Below are 23,697 nucleotides of genomic sequence, written 5' to 3'. Positions count from 1 at the left end.
TCCAAATACCAATTTTCATGTCTGTAACATCTTCAGTTTTTGAGATATATGAATTCTCATAAACAGAATTCAACTCCTCCTCCTCCTCTTATTTTCACCCCCCCCCCCCCTAATCAAGTCAGTTTTCAAAAAACAAAATCAACCTTTATGTTTATTTTTAAGGAAGATTACAAATACCAATTTTCACATCTGTAATCTGTTAAGTTTATAAGATATACTGTAGAACTACTCATTTTAAAAATTTACCCACTTTTTCAATTCTTTTTACCCCCTAAATGGATTTTCCAAAAACAAAGAAACATAATACATGTTTCTTTGTTTGTAAAAAAGATTCTAGGTGCCAAGTTTCATGTTCGTAACATCTTAAGTTTTTGAGATATATGTATCCTCATAAAATGAATTCAACTCCATCACTTCTTTTCACCACCTCCCTCATTAAGTGGACTTTCCGAAAACAAAAATTTGTGTTTCTTTATTTTTAAAAGAAATTCCAGATACCAATAATTGTTATGCCTGTAACATCTTTAATTTTTGAGATATAAGTATCTTCATAAAAAGAAACCAATTCTTACTTCACTTCTTATCAACCCCCGCCACCCCCCCACCCCACCTCCACCTTAAGTGGATTATCTGAAAACAAAAATATGTGTTTATTTTTAAAGGAGATTCTAAATACCAATTTTCACATCTGTAACATGTTAAGATTTTGGGATATACTGTAGGTATACTCATTGTAAGAATTTACCAACTTTGTCAATTCTTTTCACCCCTTAAGTGGATTTACCAAAAAACAAAGATACCTATTTCCCTTTTTTTTTTTTTTTTTTTTTTAAAGGAGATTCCACATACAAATTTTCACGTCTGTAACCTCTTCACCTTTTGAGATGTAGGTATCCTCATAAAAAGAATTCAACCCCTTTTCCCATCCTTTTTTACCTCCTTAAATGCATTTTCTGAAAATAAAGCAACACATGTTTTTTTTAATTTTTAAAAGAGATTCCAAATACCAGTTTTTAATTTGTAACATGATTTTTTGAGACCGGGCTGGTTGGCCGTGTGGTTAGGGTGTGCAGCTGTGAGCTTGCGTCTTTGAGATAGTGGGTTTGGGCCCCACTGTCAGCAGCCCTGAAGAATGTTTTCCATGGTTTCCCATATTCACACCAGGCAAATGCTGGGGTAGTACCTTAATTAAGGCCACGGCCACTTCCTTTCCTATCCCATCATCACCATAATACCTATCTGTATTGGTGCAACGTTAAGCCAATTGTAAAAAAATATTAGATTTTTAAGATATACTCATTTTAAAAATGACCCCATTTTCACTGCTTTTAACCCCCTTAAGTGAATTTTCTGAAAACAAAAACTATGTTTCTTTATTTTCAAAGGAGATTTCATCTACGAATTTTCACGCCTGTAACATCTTTAGTTTTCGAGATGTATCCTCATAAAAAAGGATTTAACCCATTTTTCACTTATTTTTACTCTCCTTACGTGGATTTTCCCAAAACAAAAAGTACATGTCTTTAAACTCATATTCAAATATTGCATTGTTGGCTACAGTCGTGAACAAAGGGAGTAGTGTAGTCAAGTAAATATAAATAAAAATCAGCTGACTTTGTATTCCAATCATTTGCACTTCTGAGTAGGTAGTTAAAGTATCCGTAATTTATATTTCGCTCCCTCGATCTTTCAGTATTTATGAGCGGTTAGCTAATAATAATAAACTTCATATATCCCAGTAATTGCAGTTCAAATCCCTGAAGTAGTAGGAGTAGTTTTGATAGAAATATTTGAGAAATTATTGTAGACAACCTAGTATTTTTCAGTAGGCCTAATTAAGGACACTGTTATTCTCCGTCCCGTGGAGTAGGGAAAATATTAGTAATCCACCAGCTTTAATAATCGCATAACCACATTTCAGTAGAATTGTAGTGAAGATAAGGTATACCGGTAATATATTAGATAATATCTAGCCAGTTATATTCGTGTTTTTCTTCGTGTACGGCAATCCTTTTGCTACTTAAGCATTTAAATAAACTCAGTGTAGTGTACCGGTAGTGTAGATACATTGTAGTATAGCTACAGTACATTTAGATAGTGTCGTATCTTGCCTGCTATATTCGTGTGTATTAGACCGTAATACTAATAATAATTTGTATAAGCATTTAGCTTCGTCGGTAATCTTTGAGTACAGTAGTTCTTGCAAATTTCATTTCTGTTTGTGCTTAGCAGTGACATACGGTACCGGTATTGTAATTAGGATACGTCTGAAAGTAGTTTAAAAATTACTGTAGTGTACTGTACAGTAGTATACGAGTAATATCCTATTAGAATTTAGTGTGCTTATTTTATTATTGTAGAATATTTGTGTAGTACTGGTGTAGTGGAGGTATCCGTAGAAACTCATACTAAAATACTGTTGTTGTAATTAGGATAGGCTTAATTGCAGTTTGGAATTGTGTAGTTCTTGTGTATTACTTTTGATACTCGGTAATTAACAGCAGTTTTTATCCTGTTAGGGGTTGTAGGATAAAAAATAGAGCACGACTAAGTAGTATTGTAGTGTAGTCATATATTAATTACCTTATTGTGTGATCTTTGAGTACTATCCCAGACAATATATCCCTCCATTCATTTATTTTTTGCAAATAAGTTATTTTATATTTAATTTAATTTTTTCCGTAAAGAATGGCTAAGGAGCGCGAGTGTACGAACTGTGGGTGTGGCGAGGCATTGAGGGGTATGTGGGAGGAGTTGGAAAGTTTGAGGGAGATAATTAGGATTCTCACAGAAGACAGGAAGGAAGATAGGACTCCCTCAAACAATGTACAGGTTACAGTAGGTGTACAAGAGGGAGGGGAAGGAAAGGGAGGAGTTGTAGAAGACAGGTGGTCTAATGTTCTAAGGGGAAGGAGATTGCAGGCCAAGGGCTCTATTCAGGATCAGAATTCAGGACAGGTGTCTGTGCGAAATCGGTACGAGTCACTCCAGGTAGAACAACAGAGGGAAGATGAGGGACAGGGAACTGTTGCTGAGATGCATGGAAGTAGGAGGAAGGGAAAAGGTAGGAAAGGGAAATGTAGAGTAGAGGATAGGAAAAGACAGGTGGAACAGGGTCATGGGAAGGAGAAAAGGGAGGAGGAAGTAGCTTCTGCAGCTATCAGGAAAGATAGGGCTGACCAGGGAGGGAGGGGATCAAATGAGGTGGGTAGGGTTGAGGCTCTGGTCATGGGAGATTCCATCGTTAGACACGTGGGGAAAGTGTGTGGAGGAAAGGGAACCAGGGTAGAATGTTATCCAGGAATTAGGTTGAGGCAGATGTTGAGGAAAGTAGAAGAGAGAGAGGAGGGGAAGGAGAAGGTGGTAGTGTTTCACGTTGGTACCAACAACGTAAGGCAAGCTGATATAAGTACCAACATAGTTGGAGATGTGTGGGATCTGGTAAATGCAGCACGGGTGAAGTTTAAGAAAGCGGAGATTGTTATTAGTGGAATACTGTGTAGGAGGGATACTGACTGGAGGGTGATTGGGGATTTAAATGAGACTATGGAGTGGGTATGTGGAAAACTGGGAGTGAAATTTCTAGATCCTAATGGGTGGGTAGGAGATAGGAATCTGCGCTCAGATGGCCTTCATTTAAACCGCAGTGGTACGTATAAGTTAGGAAATCTGTTTGGTAGGGTAATAGGGAAGTACATTCAGGGAAACGGGACGGCCTAGGGAGTGGTGATAAGGGAACAGGGAACTGGAAATCAAGTAGGGATGACATAAAATTGTTAGTGTTGAACTGTAGAAGTATTGTAAAGAAAGGAATAGAATTAAGTAATTTAATATATATATATATATATATATATATTTACCAGATATTGTAATAGGAGTTGAATCATGGCTGAGAAATGATATAATGGATGCAGAAATTTTCTCACCGTACTGGAGTGTGTATCGTAGAGATAGGATAGGAATGGTGGGAGGGGGGGAGTGTTCATTTTGGTGAAAGAAGAATTTGTAAGCTACGAAAAAGTTAAAGATGAGACACATGAAATTCTAGGTGTAAGGCTCATTTCTAAAGATAATAGGCAACTTGATATATTTGGAGTGTACAGATCAGGAAAAAGTAGCACTGACGCAGATTCAGAATTATTTGAGAGGATAGTCAGCTATGTGGGAAACGACATGGAAAGAAATGTGATTGTAGCGGGAGATCTGAATTTGCCAGATGTCAATTGGGAAGGAAATGCGAATGACAGGAAGCATGACCAAAAAATGGCAAATAAGTTAATATGGGAAGGACAGCTGATTCAGAAAGTGATGGAACCAACCAGAGGGGAAAATATCCCGGATGTGGTGCTGATAAAACCAGATGAGCTCTATAGGGAAACTGAAGTAATAGATGGTATTAGTGATCATGAAGCTGTTTTTGTGGTAGTTAAAAATAAATGCGATAGAAAGGAAGGTCGTATAAGTAGGACTATTAGGCAGTACCATATGGCTGATAAAGCAGGCATGAGGCAGTTTCTAAAAAGTAACTATGATCGGTGGAAAACGGTAAATAAAAATGTAAACAGACGCTGGGATGGGTTTAAAGAAATTGTTAAGGAATGCGAAAGCAGGTTTGTACCTTTAAGGGTGGTAAGGAATGGTAAAGACCCACCTTATTATAATAAAGAAATAAAGAGACTAAGAAGGAGGTGCAGACTGGAAAGAAATAGAGTTAGAAATGGCTGTCAAAGTAAGGAGAAATTGAAGGAACTTACTAGAAAATTGAATCTAGCAAAAAAGGCAGCTAAGGATAACATGATGGCAAGCATAATTGGCAGTCATACAAATTTTAGTGAAAAATGAAAGGGTATGTATAGGTATTTTAAGGCAGAAACAGGTTCCAAGAAGGACATTCCAGGAATAATTAATGAACAAGGGGAGTGTGTATGTGAGGATCTTCAAAAGGCAGAAGTATTCAGTCTGCAGTATGTAAAGATTGTTGGTTACAAGGATAATGTCGAGATAGAGTTGGAGACTAAGGCCAAAGAAGTAATAAAATTTACATATGATAACAATGACATTTACAGTAAGATACAAAAGTTGAAAAGTAGAAAAGCGGCTGGAATTGATCAGATTTCTGGGGATATACTAAAGACAATGGGTTGGGATATAGTACCATATCTGAAGTACTTATTTGATTATTGTTTGGTCGGACGAGCTATACCAGAAGAATGGAGAGTTGCTATTGTAGCCCCTGTGTATAAAGGAAAGGGTGATAGACATAAAGCTGAAAATTACAGGCCATTAAGTTTGACATGCATTGTATGTATGCTTTGGGAAGGCATTCTTTCTGATTATATTAGACATGTTTGTGAAATTAATAACTGGTTCGATAGAAGGCAGTTTGGTTTTAGGAAAGGTTATTCCACTGAAGCTTAACTTGTAGGATTCCAGCAAGATATAGCAGATATCTTGGATTCTGGAGGTCAAATGGACTGTATCGCGATTGACCTGTCTAAAGCATTTGATTGGGTGGATCGTGGGAGACTACTGGCAAAAATGAGTGCAATTGGACTAGACAAAAGAGTGACCGAATGGGTTGCTATATTTCTAGAAAATATATCTCAGAGAATTAGAGTAGGTGAAGCTTTATATGACCCTGTAATAATTAAGAGGGGAATTCCTCAAGGCAGTATTATCGGACCTTTGTGTTTTCTTATATATATAAATGATATATGTAAAGGAATGGAATCGGAGGTAAGGCTTTTTGCGGATGATGTTATTCTCTATAGAGTGATGGCGTGGAATGACATTAGTAGACGAATAAGTTTGAGTGGCGTTTATAAAAGTAGGAAAGATCACAATATGTTTTTTGTGGTATTCTTAATCCACGGAGATGAATTCTGCTGAACAGTCCTTGAAAATTTTCAATGGTGTTTCGTATAATTAGGGTGTCATCTACATATCTAATATTGTTTATGATGGACTCCATCACTATCATTACTATCATACCTAGCTCAGTATCATGCAAGGCTTCTTTGAAGATGTGATTAGCATAGAGGTTGAATAGGAGCAGTGAAAGTATGCAGCCTTGGCATGCTGCTCTTTTGATACTTATCTCTGAAGTTCTTGTTCGTCCAATCTCGACTGTGACTCGCTGGTTCCAGTAAAGATTTTGTACAATGTGGATGTATTTTATGTCAAAGCGTTTCTGCTGGAGAATCTCAATAGTTTTTCATGTTTGACTCTGTTGAATGCCTTCTCATAATCAATGAAACATGCAAATACATCTTTGAAGGAGAATATTGACACTAAACAATGCCTCTTGGGTACCAAAGCCATTTTTGAACTCCATTTGGTTGTTGTCCATGTCCATTTCACGCTTTGTTCTGATGTGTCTATGTATAAAATGCAGAAATATCTTCAGCATGTGGGTCATTAGACTTATGAGATGGTAATGATTACATTTTCCTGGGTGTGATTTCTTTGGTACGGAGATGATTGTAGCCAGTCACATGGCATTTCTCCTGTACTGTATATTGTGTTAAAGAGGTAGGTGATCTGATCAATATTGTCTTCTGTTATCAGTTTTAAGAGTTCAGCTGGATTCAGACTGGGACCTGGTGCATTATTATTAGGAGTTAAAGCTAGAGTATGCATCAGTTTGTCCTTTATTAATTCTGGGCCAACAGCAGTACTGAATTTCATACTCTGACCCTGTCACCCACCCCCGAACATTTTATTTATGTATTTCTCCCAAGTGTGTGTGATTTCCTGCTCATCCAGAATGGGTCTGCTGGCATTGTCACAAAGAGTGGCTGATGTTGACTCTTTTTTTTGTATAACCGTATTATCTCCTTGACCTTCTTGTGCAGTTTGAAGTTATCATGTTTTTCACTTATGTCGGTCAGTTCTTTGCACATTTCTGTCTTCCATTTTTCTGTAGCTATTTTGATTTTTTTTCTAATTTATTTTTGTATCTGCCGATAATCCTTTATATTGCATTTTGCTAGTTGTCTTTATTCCATCAGCTTCAGTATCTCGTCCGTCATCCATTTCTTCCTCTTCTGTACCTCTGTTGTCCTTAAATGCTTTCTACAAATGCCAACCAATGTGTTTTTCAGTATTTCCCACTGGGTTTGTGTGTTATCAACATTTGTGAGTATGTTACTGTTCAACTCTTGTTTAATTGCTTGTCTCGTTGCAGTATCTTATAGTTTTGTAGTATCCATTCTGTTTGAAACTTGTTTTGGTTTAACCATTTTAAATTTCAATCTTGACAAAATTTGAATAGCCTATCTCCCCTGTTGTTAGCTACACCCAGACCATAGTCGCCCACCAAGTCAAATCTTTGTCCTTATCCAATTTTGGCATTGAAATCACCCAAAATTATCTGTCTGTTATATAAATTGCTCAGCATCTCATAGAATGCCTCGACTTCATCATCATAAGCTTTGTCTGCTGTAGGACCATATACTTGTAATAATGTTGATGTTGAAAGGCTGATTTTGAATCTGTAAAATCATCATTTGTTCTGAAATTGATACAATGTCCTGGCATATTTTCTGTATTTAGATGATGTAAGAATTCCATCTCCATTCCAGTGGTTAGTTTTGTGGATCACTGCCAGAGTAGTAAAGTGTTCCCTGTTCATGATGACAAATTCCTATTAAGGGACCACCATTCTTTTGAAAGAGCTCATCCGCCCGAAGCTGCTGGCTCCTTCAGGGATTGAGTAATTTCCCGCCACCCAATACTCGGTGTAGAGTCGCTGGCAGTGTGTTCTACTTCATTACCGTAGCAGGAATTACCTGGCCAGACTCACTGGAAAGCTATTAATTATTGTATCTTAGCATATTTAACAAGCACTGGCCGAAGCCATTGATAGACTGCGTGCTGGCTTGCAGTCTACTCAGCCGCTCTGAAGGTGGTCATTTTCATTTCCATATTTCAGAATGTCCGAAAAAATGAAAAGGATATCTCCAAAAGTATAGATGAAAATAATATTCTGTTAATTACACTTTAATCTACATTGCTTACTTGAAGAGAAGAAACAGTTTATTTGGAGAATGATTATCTAATTTAAAAAGTTTTTTTTTAAATTTGAAATTTTTTCTGCAAACTTTAACATAGTTATAGTGGGTTATGTGTTAAAGGTAGGTAGTTATATGCTGTCGGTGACTTTTTTTACCCTCATAGTTAGGTATCCATTTCATTTATTGGTTTAGGCAGCACAATCTAAAAGTGCACACAGACTACCATTTTTCTTTGACTTAATTCACTTAATTTGTGTTTCTTTTTCTTTTAATGGATCCACCCTGTCAATATGTAAATATACAATCTCAGAGATAATTGTCTACATTAATTCTAAGAGTACATATTTCAAAAACCTTCAGTTCTCTTCATCAGCTCACAAATTCAAAATAAAAATTCAAAGTCCACCACGCGACTCACAGCAGCCGCCTCATTCAAACATAAAAAGAGGAATTTCACACATCCTGGCAGACATAAAAACTGAAAGCAAACTGAAACGTTATTGGACATGCATTGTTTACTACCAGCACAAACAAGGTCATTAGGCAAATTGGTAAGTATATTGCATCACTTGACAATGAACTGTCAAGGCACTATATGATTCAAACGGGAATAAGATTGATATTTTTATACTACATCAACAGACCTGTTTATTTGTAATTGTAAAGCCAAACACTAGAAGCCTCCGTGGCTCAGGCGGCAGCGCGCCGGCCTCTCACCGCTGGATACCGTGATTCAAATCCCGGTCACTCCATGTGAGATTTGTGCTGGACAAAGCGGAGGCGGGACAGGTTTTTCTCCGGGTACTCCGGTTTTCCCTGTCTTCTTTCATTCCAGCAACACTCTCCATTCACATTTCATTTCATCTATCAGTCATTTATCATTGCCCCAGAGGAGTGCGACAGGCTTCGGCAGCCGGCACATTTCCTATCCTCGCCGCTAGATGGGGCTTCATTCATTCCATCCCTGAGCCGGTCAAATGACTGGAAACAGGCTGTGGAGTTTCAAAGTCAACTAAACATAGACCTGAAGATCATCTTGTATTTGTACATCAAACTGGTAGTCCGACTCGTTGGCCGAATGATCAGCGTACTGGCCTTCGGTTCAGAGGGTCCCGGGTTCAATTCCCGGCCGGGTCGGGGATTTTAACCTTCATTGGTTAATTCCAATGGCCTGGGGGCTGGGTGTTTGTGCTGTCCTCAACATCCCTGCAACTCACACACCACACATAACACTATCCTCCACCACAATAACATGCAGTTACCTACACATGGCAGATGCCGCCCACCCTCGTCGGAGGGTCTGCCTTACAAGGGCTGCACTCGGCTAGAGATAGCCACACGAAATTATTATTACATCAAACTGGTGGTTCAGTGTTTGTGAAATTTTAATTTGTGAAATAAACACGTATGGAATATCATAACTATTATAACTTTCTGTAAGATCATCGCACGCCGTTCATCAAATTTGTGATTCACTGTGTTTGTGAAACGTAAGAACTACGAGAACCTTGCATTCAAATTTTTTAGATTGTATTTTTAAGTAATTTTTGTGAACAAACCTACCTCTGTTTTTAAGAAATTTTAATTTGTAATATAAGCACGTATGGAACATCATAACTATTGTAACTTTCTGTAAGATCTTCACACACCGTTCATCAGATTTCTGACTTATTGTGTTTGTGAAATGTAGGAAATACGAGAACCTTACAACCATAGTTTTTAGATTGTATTTGTAAGTTCATTTCATGATTATGTAATTTTAAAGGTCTAGATACGTTAAGAGGTTTTTTTGAATTTGTGAGCAGATGAAGAGAATTGAAGGTTTTCGAAACATATACTCTTGGAACTACTATAGACACTAATCTTTGTGATTGTATTTTTAAGTATAGACAGGGCGGATCCAATAAAAGGATGAAAGAAAAGAAACTCTAGTTGTAACATTTAGTATTGACCAATTGGACCCAAATTGTTAAAATTGTGTATTTTGCTTCACTTAAATCATTATTGTAACATAAAAACACTTATAGTGATGTAGGCTTATGTGTTAATAGCTTGCATCCAGGAGATAGTGGGTTCGAACCCCACTGTTGACAGCGCTGAAGATGGTTTTCTGTGGTTTCCCATTTTCACACCAGGCAAATGATGGGGCTGTACCTTAATTAAGGCCACGGCCGCTTCCTTCCCATTCCTAGGCCTTTCCTATCTCATCGTTGCCATAAGACCTATCTGTGTCAGTGCGACGTAAAGCAAATAGCGAAAAAAGCCTTTTTTGTAGAACTTTTTATGCTGAACAATTGTTACCCTTATTGTATAGATGTACTGTGTCTTTAATGGTTTGGACAACTTAAGCTTAAAAGGCACACGAACGGCTGATTTTTTTTCAACTTGCTTCACTGAAATCATTACTGCTTGGCTTCCTTTGGTCATAGTTGATTGTTTCTGTATGAAAACCTTTCTCTAGAAATGCTTAATAGAATGGGAAAAACTCCATAAAAAAAACATTCAGTGGATCTTTGGATTGCCATCACAGACAGACATGCAAATTTGAGGACTTCATTTTATACTAAGTGGAGATTAAGTTTTCAGACTAGCAGATATGAAAACCTCAGTATTTTGTGTTTGAGCTGCCGAGTGGGGTCTAGCATTGTTTTCAAGCAACGACACGCTGGCAGTTTATTCTGAATTGCATGACAATCAGAATATCACAGTTGCCATAATCATACGAGTTGAGATAGCTGCTTGAATTTCATTTTTTCGTCGGATATGATGTGTATTGTTACTTCTTTGATTGCTGCTTGGATTCAGTGGTCACATGTGACACCCGTATCTCATCCCCTGTGATGATGTGGTCCAGTAATGCACCACCTTCCTTTTGGTACCAGGTCAAAAATGTCTAAGCACTGGCACACATCTTCATTTTGTGTTTCTCAGTCAGCATCTTCAGGACCCAGCGACTGTCAACTTTATGTAGGACAATTTCTTGCACAATTTTGCAGAGAACATATAAAGACTGTTAAATACAACTGATTTTCTTCTGTAGGGGAACACATAGAAGAATCCAAACACAAATTTTCCAATATTGAAGGCGATATGGAAATTCTGAAAATAATTTCCAAGGTTCCTTTGCTCAATATCTTTGAAGAATTTTACATCAACATGGACCAGTTTGTCAATCCAAACTTTAATCTAAACGAGATAACAGACAAAACCAAGATTCTTTTTCATGCCACAATTCCTCTGTTAAAAAATATTTATTTAAAGAATGTTAACAAACAGAAACAAAAACACACAATCAAGACTCCACAGGACACCCCCCCCCCCCCTCCTGCCAAAAGCCTTCCTCAAACCCTCCTCTCTGCTCCGTTGCCTTTCCCCTCTACTGTCACAAACACCAGCCCTCACAGCACAAGGAGCAGTATTACAAGTGATGAAAATAATTTTTTGTCCGTATTGAAAGTTTCGTAAAGTATATAGGAAAATATTTAAAATTTTTATTTCCACCTATTCAGTACAATACAAGATGTTGGCATTTATGTTAAAACATTTTTCAAATATGAGACAAACTTACTCAGATGACTCAAAATAAATTTAAGCCAACTCTAAACTTCGTGTCAACACAATCTCGCTGAACAACCTATGAACTGTTGACCATTAAACATTATGGGCAATTATACGCTGCATTTGGAATGTTTTTCCTTTACATTTTATATTCATTAATGTAATCTTTTTCATATTCATTTACCATATATTAAAATGTTATTTTACCTATGCTTCAAACTCTGACTACGGCCTTAAGTCATCAACTGTCACTTATAATTTTATGATACCTCCATTTTTAAGTGTAACGCCTAAGAACATACCATTTTAATATCATTTAAATGTATGGTATATTTTCAATGAAATGATTTTATATACTTTCCACTACGTATTTGAAATGTAATATTGACTAAGGCTTCAAGCCATCATCTGCACTATTGTACCATCTAATGACGTCCTATTCATTAAGTGATCTACATATGAGTTCATCATTATATTAGATTTTTAGTTGTTTCATGAACATTTTTATGATAGCTGTAGAGTGTTTGTAATGTTATCTGACAAAAGTTATAAGGTTTTGATTAGTGACTGAAGATGCCTCACAGTAAGAGGCGAAACATGTCTCACATTTGAAAAATGTTTTAACATAAATGCCAACATCTTGTATTGTATTGAATAGGTGAAAATAAAAATTTTAAATATTTTCCTATATACTTTCAAGGAGCAGTACACGACACGCTCCCGACAAGCACACAAGCAACTGGCTGGATACAACAGGAGAGTAAGTCAAAACACGCCTGTGTTCACAACACCTATTATATAGACATTCTTTAACAAAAAAAACCTTTTCTCGTTCTTTTATTTTAGATATTCCTATACAGCTCATTGGTGTAGGCTGAGTGAACCTCAGGGCCATATGCACCTCTGGAAGTGGAAATCTTCTTTCTTAAATTTTACCCACGTCCTTCCGGGCGAACCGAGCACGCCTTTACCGCCTCGGCCAGGCAGCCCCTGCCAAAATACATACTTGTCTTAATATAGAAATGTACAAATCATCAATGGAGCATCAAGGCCATACCAGTGACCCTTCACTAATGAACCTTTAGACATAATTTTAGACCTTTATAACTCCAATTTGATGCAAATTTTATTACAAATTGTATTATTTAAACTTAGAAATAAGTAGTGCATTAACATTATTGCATGTTGTTTTAATCAAATTAAGGTTCTTCAACAGCTGAAAATGACCTCTAATAAAGGCCGAAACTGGTACTGCTAAATGTATTAAATACATCAAAAAATAAATAAAGTATTGATTAGGTGGGAAATTCAGGTTTATAATTGTGAATGTTGGAACTATCAATACGGGGCAAATGAAGCTAATAAATTACTATGATTTGGAATTGTGAAAAATGGAAGAGTTTTTATTGGATATTCTACGTGTTATTTTGAGATCATGCTTTTTAAATAAATTAGTGATATGATGGATACTAATATTATTGAAAGTTAAAGTTGAGAATTCGTTTTTAGATTTTGCCTCATTAACTAAGCTAGACTTGGGTTTGTCTTTTACCTTCGAAATGATTTTTATTCACAAATTCCTTATCATAACTGTTCCTTCTAGCTATTGCATGGATTATGTGTAATTCTTTGTTAAGGTTTCCAAGGGATAGTGGAATATTGAAAGGTCTGTAAACCACTCTATAGTACGTAGCTCATTTTTGAGAGTTGGAATGTGTAGTGTCCCATTTTATAGTATTTATGATTTGGGTGTTTCCTATAGATGTTGTAGAAGAAATAATTATCATGCCCAATAATTTTTAGGTCAAGATAGTTCAATGTACACTTTGATACCGTTTCCATAGTAAATTTTACATGCGGACCTAATGTGTTCAGTTGATTTAAAAATGAAATTACCATTGGTGAGACATTTACTATTGGAAAAACATCATCCATATATCTAGACTAAAGAAATTATAACTACTTTTGCTTTAGCGATCTTTATCAAAAACAGGTTCCTCCCATGGGATCACCAGTTTTGGGGATCTTGGCAGAAATTTATTTATATAACTTAGAAAATTCCAAAATTAATAAAATGAATAACAGTTCCAGTCCTCTTCTCAGGGATGAAAGGAAAGATCTCTATCTATTTGTTTATGGGTAAAACACAAAACTTTACTTATGACTTATTGTTTCATGGGTAAAAAGCTGTTTTTTAAGATTTTTAAAAATTGGCATCAATTCACAGGATAATGTTCTCTTTTTTTTTTTTCTGTATTTGTGCAATGTTTACTGATGTGGTCTACGTATCTAATGCCATTTCTTAAGAACAATTGTATATATGCTGTACATTATATGATATTTAGGAAAATGAACGATAGTTTCATCCCTGCGTATGTGGACCATACTGCAGGTTTTATTGTTTCTGTCAATGTGGTTAGTGACTGGAATTTATCTTCTTTCTTACAGGTGACCAAAGCCGCTTAGTCCTAGCATACGAGCATCAGTTGCGTCGATCTGCATTCTGTATGGTTATAGGTCCATTTGGTGGTGTTTCCGGCCGTGACTTTCTTTGTGTCCAATCTCTTGATGGTGCCCTCTGCTTTTTTGAACAAGAAACCTTTGCTTTCATACGTTTCCTTCCAATGTTTCTTCTTCCTGGTCCTCTTGTGTATTTTCCTCATACAGACTCCTTTCTTACAGTGTCATCAAACAGGAATGCTGAATGTTACAGGTGAGAGCCTTAGTATAATGCTTTTCAAAATTTAATGATCTCAACATATTTCTTGAGAAAATTCATTTGTCTTTGTGCATTTCATACACTGAAATTTTTTGAAGTTGGCAGCAACTGTTTTCTCTAGCTGTTAAATGATCAGATTTATCTTTATCAGGAAAAAGCAAGCAGTGTAATTCTTGATATTGTGATCACCACCGTGGGTCCTCCAGTTTTGCATGAGATCTGAAGCACTGGTTGTTACTTTTGATTTTTTAAATCCTACATGAATTGGCCAGGTTTCAAACAGTGGCTGTTTGTTGCAAGAAGGTAGTTTTGATCTCTCAACTGTCATATCCTTTCATCAAGGAGAGTTAGTCTTTCTTGAATAATTGAATTGGAATGGTGATCATAATTGCTTTTTTGTTGTATTCATTCTGAATACTTTTTTGTTGTTGTTTCAAATGTTTGTAATGGAAAGGAGACAAACAAGTGTATGACAAATCAAGTCATATATAGAAAGATAGAAACATGAATAGGAACAGTAATAGGATAAACAGTATGGCAGGTCAGCCTTGGAAAAGGCGAGCAGTAGAAAAGAAGATGAAGACAACCATTAAAACACAAAAAATTAAGGACAGTCTCCACATCTACATTCACTGATGTCTTCATATAGATAGGCTCTCTCCTCATCAATCTCAATCCTTCTATACCCATTTCTTCTCAGCACCCAACAGGCTTGTTTCTGCCTCCCAGCTTAATCAGGAGGATGGGATTCGACACTCATTGAGGGACCATCTTGACAAGATCTTTAATTTTGATGTAGGAAGTGTGGATGAAAAGAAAACTGGATAAACACAGAAAAGAGGAAGAGACAAAATGATAAAGATGAATACGAAGGTGGTTTGAAAAGTCCGTGCAGAGTCCAAGAGATGGCACCACCGGCGCGTATCGAGGTCATGCTTAGTTAGTAGCATCTCTTGAATGAACGCACACCAAGTTCCAGCCATATTGGTCTATTTCTTTGTGTTTGGCATTCGTGTGAATCAAGGAAGTTGAGTGATTTTCAAGAAATGGACGAAAAAGAATTTCGTGTGGTGATTAAACATTACTTTATGAAAGGCAAAATGCCTCAGGAGACTAAAGAGAAGCTTGATAAACATTATGGTGACTCTGCACCTTCGAGTAGAACAGTTTATAAGTGGTTTCAAAATTTTCGGACTGGCCATATGGGCACAAGTGACGCTGAACGTTCTGGACGGCCTGTGGAGGTTACGAATCCAGAAATCATTGATCAAATCCATGATATGGTGATGGATGACAGAAGAGTTAAGGTGCGTGAAATTGCTAGTGCTGTGGGCATCTCGACTGAATGGGTACATAATATTTTTCACAAACATTTGGACACGAGAAAGTTATCCGCAAGATGGGTGCCGCGATTGCTCACGTTTGACCAAAAACGGAATCGTGTGAAGTGTTGCAAGGATGGTTTGCAGCTGTTCCAGAAGAATCCGGAGGACTTTAAGCGTTGTTTTGTCACTGTGGATGAAACATGGATACATTACTATACTCCTGAGACCAAACAACAATCTAAACAATGGGTTACCAAGGGGGAATCTGCACCAAAAAAGGCGAAGACCGTTCCTTCGGCCGGAAAGGTTATGGTGATCTTTTCGGATTCACAAGGGATAATCCTCATCGACTATCTGGAAAAGGGTAAAACTATTGTTGCATTTGATCCAAACAACACCTCTCTGGTAGCTCACGAAATAATTCAAATTGCACTGAATGAAACCACATGTTTATTGTGCACTATAGATCACTTAAAACTAACAAATACATTAAGCCAAAACACGTGTGTCTACTTGAGCTCCTCCATTTTTACACTCACTCCCATCATGCCACTCTCCTCTTACTCAGAGTCCTTGACCAGTGCTGCCACTGCCCACGTCAGGTGAAATAAAAAGAGCTAAGCAACCAAACAACTATTACAGGTGCATATTATTCATCGTTATTGGACCGTTTGAAAACCGAGCTGCAAGAAAAACGCCCGTGATTGGCCCACAAGAAAGTCCTTCTCCATCACGACCAACGCACCAGCACACACCTCAGCAGTTGTGGTCGCAGAATTAATGGAAATAGGATTCCAACTCATTTCACATCCCCCTATTCTCCAGACTTGGCTCCCTCGGATTACTATTTGTTCCCCAATTTGAGGAAATGGCTGGCGGGACAAAGATTTTATTCAAACGAGGAGGTGATTGCAAATACTAATGGATATTTTGCAGACTTGGACAAATCCTACTATTCAGAAGGGATCAACAAACTAGAACATCATTGGATGAAGTGTATAAGCCTAAAAGGAGACTATGTCGAAAAAAAAAAAAAGGTTTATCCCAAACACGTAAGTAGTTTTTATATTTGCACGGACTTTTCAAACGTACAGGTGATAAAATACTGTACTAGAAACACAGGATAAACTTAAAAGGAACTCAGTGGAACAGTATAACTAATGGAAAGGAACAAATCAAGTCATATGTAGAAATACAGGAACACGTAATAGGATAAACACCATGGTAGGTCAGCATTTGAAAAGGAAACAATAAAAGAGTAGACAAGGACAAACATGAAAAGCAAAAGGTCAAGTGTATGAATGTGTATGTCATAAAAAGAATGTATGTTTCCCCAGGGAGCAATTGAGAGAAACCTGACTGTATACTGGACATCAAGGTCCTTGCTGTAGTATGCCGATGCGGTGAAGTGAAACACGCTACGCTAAGGTACTGTATCAGTTTGAACATTAGGCCTACGGTTTGCACACTGCGAATCTAGCCCGGAGGACCAAAAAATGTTGCATTTGATCCAAACAACACCTCTCTGGTAGCTTACGAAATAATTCAAATTGCACTGAATGAAATACTCCTGAGTTCTGTGGTAGACTCAGTGCATAACTGGAACAGATTAACTCATTTCAAAGTCAAGTAATCCAGTAATGTTATGTCTCAATAATAAATTCTCCAAGAACACAGGAACAGAGTATTAAGCATATTGAGCAGATGCTGCTACTAGGATGGATATGGAATTTCTGAAGAAATGCATTATTTTCAAGTACCTTTATTGTGCTAGGAAATGCCCGTTCTTTATTACCTTATTATGATGGAGCATGAAAGTTTGCAGGGCGTGTATGGCACACTACTGGAGTGGGTACAGGGAGAGGGGTTTAGTTCAATGATTCTATTTCTTTTAAAGAACTAAGTTTATTCATTAATGCAAGAATATAACACCTTTACGAGTGCGTCTGATCTGGGACATTGTCTTACTTGTCGATCGGTAGGCGATGTCATCCCCATTGCACCACGTTCCCACGACGGCAGCTGTCAACGGTCTGGATGCTGGGTTCACCTCAATTGTTAGTTTCTTTGTACGAGTGTCTACACTTAAAAAATTCTCCGGATTCCACCAGAATTAGCTTATTCAGTATCATGCGAACATGTTTTGCACTTGCATTAAAGAAAGTAACAAACTTTCACTAATAACATGAACACCAGACCGAGTTTAGTCCGAATGTCTATTGGAATCAAACACTCGATTGGCAATTACGAAGAAAATGTAGAAAACTGCATTAGAATCAAATTTGTGGTTACTTGACACTCAAAAAAAATTCTACTATGTTTGAATGTTCTCTAAAATTGAATTTGTGGTAACATGCGCAATACAAAAGAAGATTGAATTAATTCAGAAATTTAAATGAAAGAGTTTATTCGTGCAAATGAATACTGCTAGTTAACACTAAAATGCAAGTCTAACCTCACATGAAATTGTTCTGTGACACAGTTTTAAGACACATTAGCACTTGGATTGAGTGTCTGAATAACTAGGGATCACACTTCTTAGATCGATAGTATGTTATGTCAGTCGCTGTATTACCTGTTCCTTTAGATCACAAGTATCTACTTGTCAAATGCAAAAGTTTATTCCAATAAAACTTGCACTTCATAAATGAAATCAAAGGTATTTCTTGCCAAAACGTTCAAGGTTATTGCCTAAGCAAAATGAACGAAGTTAAAATCAACCTCACTTGAAATATTTAGAGTTCCAATGAAGTTAATTTGGAGAGAAATTGTTAAAGTTCACATGTACAATGGTTTGAGATACAAGTTCGATTCACCAAGAAAGTTTCTACCGAGCTCGATAGCTGCAGTCGCTTAAGTGCGGCCAGTATCCAGTAATCAGGAGATAGTGAGTTCGAGCCCCACTGTCGGCAGCCCTGAAGATGGTTTTCTGTGGTTTCCCATTTTCACACCAGGCAAATGCCGGGGCTGTACCTTAATTAAGGCCTTGGCCACTTCCTTCCAATTCCTAGGCCTTTCCTATCCCATCGCCATAAGACCTATCTGTGTCAATGCGATGTAAAGCAAAAAAAAAGAAGTTTCTCCAAGTCTTTGAAGAATTCAAAGTCCAGTTCGCACTTGCAAACTTCTAAGTTCAGAATTGATTATTTTCACCATGTTGGTTATTCCTGTCCGTATTGACTTATATTCAAATTTCTATAAAATACTTTCCCGCCTTGTCAATACTTAACATATTTTATTATACCTAATTTCCGTACATGTTTCGAGAGCCAATTACTCTCTTCCTTAGCGGTGCCAAAACATCAATAATCTTTGGACTTGGTACATTGTAACAGGTATACTTATCAACACAACAGTTATATATAATAAATCTTGAAATTGTTAAAATATTTCTTTGTGTTTCAACTTACTTACTTACTATGTCAATTTATTACAGAATTTAAATAGAAATTTTCAAATCATAAAATGGATATCTATTAAATTAGTTAACTTTATGCTAAAATTTTAATCTGCTCTGCCCTTTGAACTTACGTCCTTATTTACATCTAAAAGGAACTAAAATGTTTCTTTGTGTCTAAGTTTACATATACTTTGTCATTTAATAAAAACACTTGAAATAGTTTTTTTTAAAAAATAAATAACACCTATTAAGTCAGTCACTATGTTGAACTTAAAATATTTCTGCTCCCTTCTTGAAACATTTTCTTTTCCTAAAGTCCTAAGAAAGAAAAACATTATATTTAAATTTCTAATCTGTAATTCCATTACCTTATTTATTCCAATAATTGTTCCTTAACTTATCGCTATATTTCTGAGACCTCTCATATAATTCAGAAATTCCTCCTCTTAATCATGTCCAACCATGTTAGCCATCTTAACCGCCCAATTCCTTTAAAACAAACCAACTTTAGCGACATTTTTGCAAAAAGGACGACAACTCAGATGACTGGGGAATTTATTTTACTTACTTCAGTTTGAACTAAATTTTCCACAAATTCAAATGGCATAACACTGGTCTGAACCAAACAATATGTACTCGCTTGCTGTCAATGACCTTACGGGGCGAGCTGCTACTATGCTGCCGGTTACGTAATGACCTTGCTAGTCTTCAATCTCAAATGGTTACCAAATTTATTCACGAATGAAATAATATTAGACTAGTCTGAATCAAATAAATTTGTTCTTGCTCTTTGCTTGCTGTCAATGACCTTACGAAGCACGCTGCTACTTGCAACCAGCAACATAGTAGCACCTCAGGTCATTGGCAGCAAGCGAGTACATATTGTTTGGTTCAGACCAGTGTTGTGCCATTTGAATTTGTGGAAAATTTAGTTGAAACTGAAGTAAGTAAAATAAATTCCCCAGTCATCTGAGTTGTCATCTTTTTCACAAAAATGTTGCTAAAGTTGGTTTGTTGGTGGTTTATTTTAAAGGAATTGGACGGTTAAGATGGCTGACATGGTTGGACATGATTAAGAGGAAGAATTTCTGAATTATATGAGAGGTCTCAGAAATATAGCAATAAGTTAAGGAACAATTAGTGGAATAAGTAAGGTAAAGGAATTACAGATTAGAAATTTAAATATAATGTTTTCTTTTTTTTAGGACTTAAGGAAAAGAAAAAAGTTTCAAGAAGAGAGCAGAAATATTTTAAGTTCAACATAGTGACTGACTTAATAGGTGTTATTTTTAAAAAAATCCTATTTGAAGTGTTTTTATTAAATGACAAAGTAAATGTAAACTTAGACACAAAGAAACATTTTAGTTCTTTTTAGATGTAAATAAGGACGTAAGTTCAAAGGGCAGAACAGATTAAACTTTTAGCATAAAGTTAACTAATTTAATAGATATCCATTTTATGATTTGAAAACTTCTATGTAAAGTCTGTAATAAATTGACATAGTATGTAAGTTGAAACACAAAGACATATTTTAACAGTTCCAAGATTTTTTATATATAACTGTTGTGTTGATAAGTATATCTGTTACAATCAATCAGTCAATCAATCAATCAATCAATCAATCAATCAATCAATCAATCAATACTGATCTGCATTTAGGGCAGTCGCCAGGTGGCAGATTCCCTATCTGTTGCTTTCCTAGCCTTTTCCTAAATGATTTCAAAGAAATTGGAAATTTATTGAACATCTCCCTTGGTAAGTTATTCCAATCCCTAACTCCCCTTCCTATAAATGAATATTTGCCCCAGTTTGTCCTCTTGAATTCCAACTTTATCTTCATATTGTGATCTTTCCTACTTTTATAAACGCCATTCAAACTTATTCGTCTACTAATGTCATTCCACGCCATCTCTCCGCTGACAGCTCGGAACATACCACTTAGTCAAGCAGCTCTTCTTTCTCTCAATTCTTCCCAACCCAAACATTGCAACATTTTTGTAACGCTACTCTTTTGTCGGAAATCACCCAGAACAAATTGAGCTGTTTTTCTTTGGATTTTTTCCAGTTCTTGAATCAGGTAATCCTGGTGAGGGTCCCATACACTGGAACCATACTCTAGTTGGGGTCTTACCAGAGACTTATATGCACTCTCCTTTACATCCTTACTACAACCCCTAAACACCCTCATAACCATGTGCAGAGATCTGTACCCTTTATTTACAATCCCATTTTTGTGATTACCCCAATGAAGATCTTTCCTTATATTAACACCTAGATACTTACAGTGATCCCCAAAAGGAACCTTCACCCCATCAATGCAGTAATTAAAACTGAGAGGACTTTTCCTATTTGTGAAACTCACAACCTGACTTTTAACCCCGTTTATCAACATACCATTGCCTGCTGTCCATCTCACAACATTTTCGAGGTCACGTTGCAGTTGCTCACAATCTTGTAACATTTATCACTCTATAGAGAACAACATCATCCGCAAAAGGCCTTACCTCCGATTCCACTCCTTTACTCATATCATTTATATATATATAAGAAAACATAAAGGTCCGATAATACTGCCTTGAGGAATTCCCCTCTTAATTATTACAGGGTCAGATAAAGCTTCACTTACTCTAATTCTCTGAGATCTATTTTCTAGAAATATAGCAACCCATTTAGTCACTCTTTTGTCTAGTCCAATTGCACTCATTTTTGCCAGTAGTCTCCCATGATCCACCCTATCAAATGCGTTAGACAGGTCAATCGCGATACAGTCCATTTGACCGCCAGAATCCAAGATATCTGCTATATCTTGCTGGAATCCTACAAGTTGAGCTTCAGTGGAATAACCTTTCCTAAAACCGAATTTGCCCTCTATCGAACCAGTTATTAATTTCACAAACATGTCTAATATAATCAGAAAGAATGTCTTCCCAAAGCTTACATACAATGCATGTCAAACTTACTGGCCTGTAATTTTCAGCTTTATGTCTATCACCCTTTCCTTTATACACAGGGGCTACTATAGCAACTCTCCATTCATCTGGTATAGCTCCTCTGACCAAACAATAATCAAATAAGTACTTCAGATATGGTACTATGTCCCAGCCCATTGTCTTTAGTATATCCCCAGAAATCTGATCAATTCCAGCTGCTTTTCTAGTTTTCAACTTTTGTATCTTATTGTAAATGTCATTGTTATCATATGTAAATTTTATTACTTCTTTGGCCTTAGTCTCCTCCTCTATCTCGACATCATCCTTGTAACCAACAATCTTTACATACTACTGACTGAATACTTCTGCCTTTTGAAGATCCTCACATACACACTCCCCTTGTTCATTAATTATTCCTGGAATGTCCTTCTTGGAACCTGTTTCTGCCTTAAAATACCTATACATACCCTTTCATTTTTCACTAAAATTTGTATGACTGCCAATTATGCTTGCCATCATGTTATCCTTAGCTGCCTTCTTTGCTAGATTCAATTTTCTAGTAAGTTCCTTCAATTTCTCCTTACTTCCACAGCCATTTCTAACTCTATTTCTTTCCAGTCTGCACCTCCTTCTTAGTCTCTTTATTTCTCTATTATAATAAGGTGGGTCTTTACCATTCCTTACCACCCTTAAAGGTACAAACCTGCTTTCGCATTCCTCAACAATTTCTTTAAACCCATCCCAGAGTCTGTTTACATTTTTATTTACCGTTTTCCACCCATCATAGTTACTTTTTGGAAACTGCCTCATGCCTGCTTTATCAGCCATATGGTACTGCCTAACAGTCCTACTTTTAAGACCTTCCTTTCTATCACATTTATTTTGAACTATGACAAAAACAGCTTCATGATTACTAATACCATCTATTACTTCAGTTTCCCTATAGAGCTCATCTGGTTTTATCAGGACGACATCCTCGACATCCTCGAAACATGTACGGGAATTAGGTATAATAAAATATGTTAAGTGTTGACAAGGCGGGAAAGTATTTTATAGAAATTTGAACTTCTAAATTCCCCGCAGAGATAAAGTTTCCATTTTCTACTCGTGGAATTGAAGTCGTAGTGGAGTATAACTTCGCCCTAAGACAGGCTGTAGTCACAGTGTTCACTGGCTAGTCTGTTAATAAGCTGACCAGTGTGCCCGCTGTTGCCTTTATATACTGCTCCATTGTCATCGGTTTACATAATGTCGAATAACTTCTGTTCCCACGAGGAGATTTCGGTGAGATTGGGACATGCCAGGGTTTATGAAATGGCGCACAAGGTGATGTTACTCACTTGTCAGTATCTCAGTTAATTCAGGATTTTGTCAAAATTGGCAAGAAATCAGGTGATATGCCATGACATGGCCTGTCTCTGGCAGCTAGCAGTGAAGCTTGCGTCACATGCTCCACGTCATTGGGATGAAGCGGGTTGTCTAACCACACCCCAAAATACGTTATAAATTTAAACAATAATTGCTATAGTGGCATTCTTGGTACAATATGAAGTAGGAGTCACATGATATCATCTACACTGACCAGCAAAAGTAAACCCGATCATTTTAATTTGTTTATAATTTTTAAGTTTAACTCTCAGTTTGTGATGTGCAGTCACGTAGACTGCAGGAAACTTTTCAAGTGTTACTTTATTCCTACCTGTTGGTGACTCGCATCTTTTCTTTTGTCTACCTTGACAGAATATGACCT

General features: G+C 36.8%; 1 protein-coding gene across 2 annotated transcripts in view; it reads left to right on the top strand.

Annotated features, from left to right (window-relative positions):
* The window catches only part of BBS9 (Bardet-Biedl syndrome 9), a 281,278-nt gene that overhangs the window by 51,454 nt on the left and 206,127 nt on the right, over nucleotides 1–23,697 (top strand). For both annotated transcript variants that reach the window (XM_067142194.2, XM_067142193.2), the window contains exon 3: nucleotides 14,022–14,286. In XM_067142194.2, the coding sequence (XP_066998295.2) occupies nucleotides 14,022–14,286 (265 nt within the window). The remainder of the gene's footprint in view (nucleotides 1–14,021; nucleotides 14,287–23,697) is intronic.

Source organism: Anabrus simplex, chromosome 2 (genome assembly GCF_040414725.1).
Source record: "Anabrus simplex isolate iqAnaSimp1 chromosome 2, ASM4041472v1, whole genome shotgun sequence".
In the NCBI taxonomy this organism is placed as follows: domain Eukaryota; kingdom Metazoa; phylum Arthropoda; class Insecta; order Orthoptera; family Tettigoniidae; genus Anabrus; species Anabrus simplex.
This window is presented reverse-complemented; position numbering and strand designations above follow the sequence as displayed.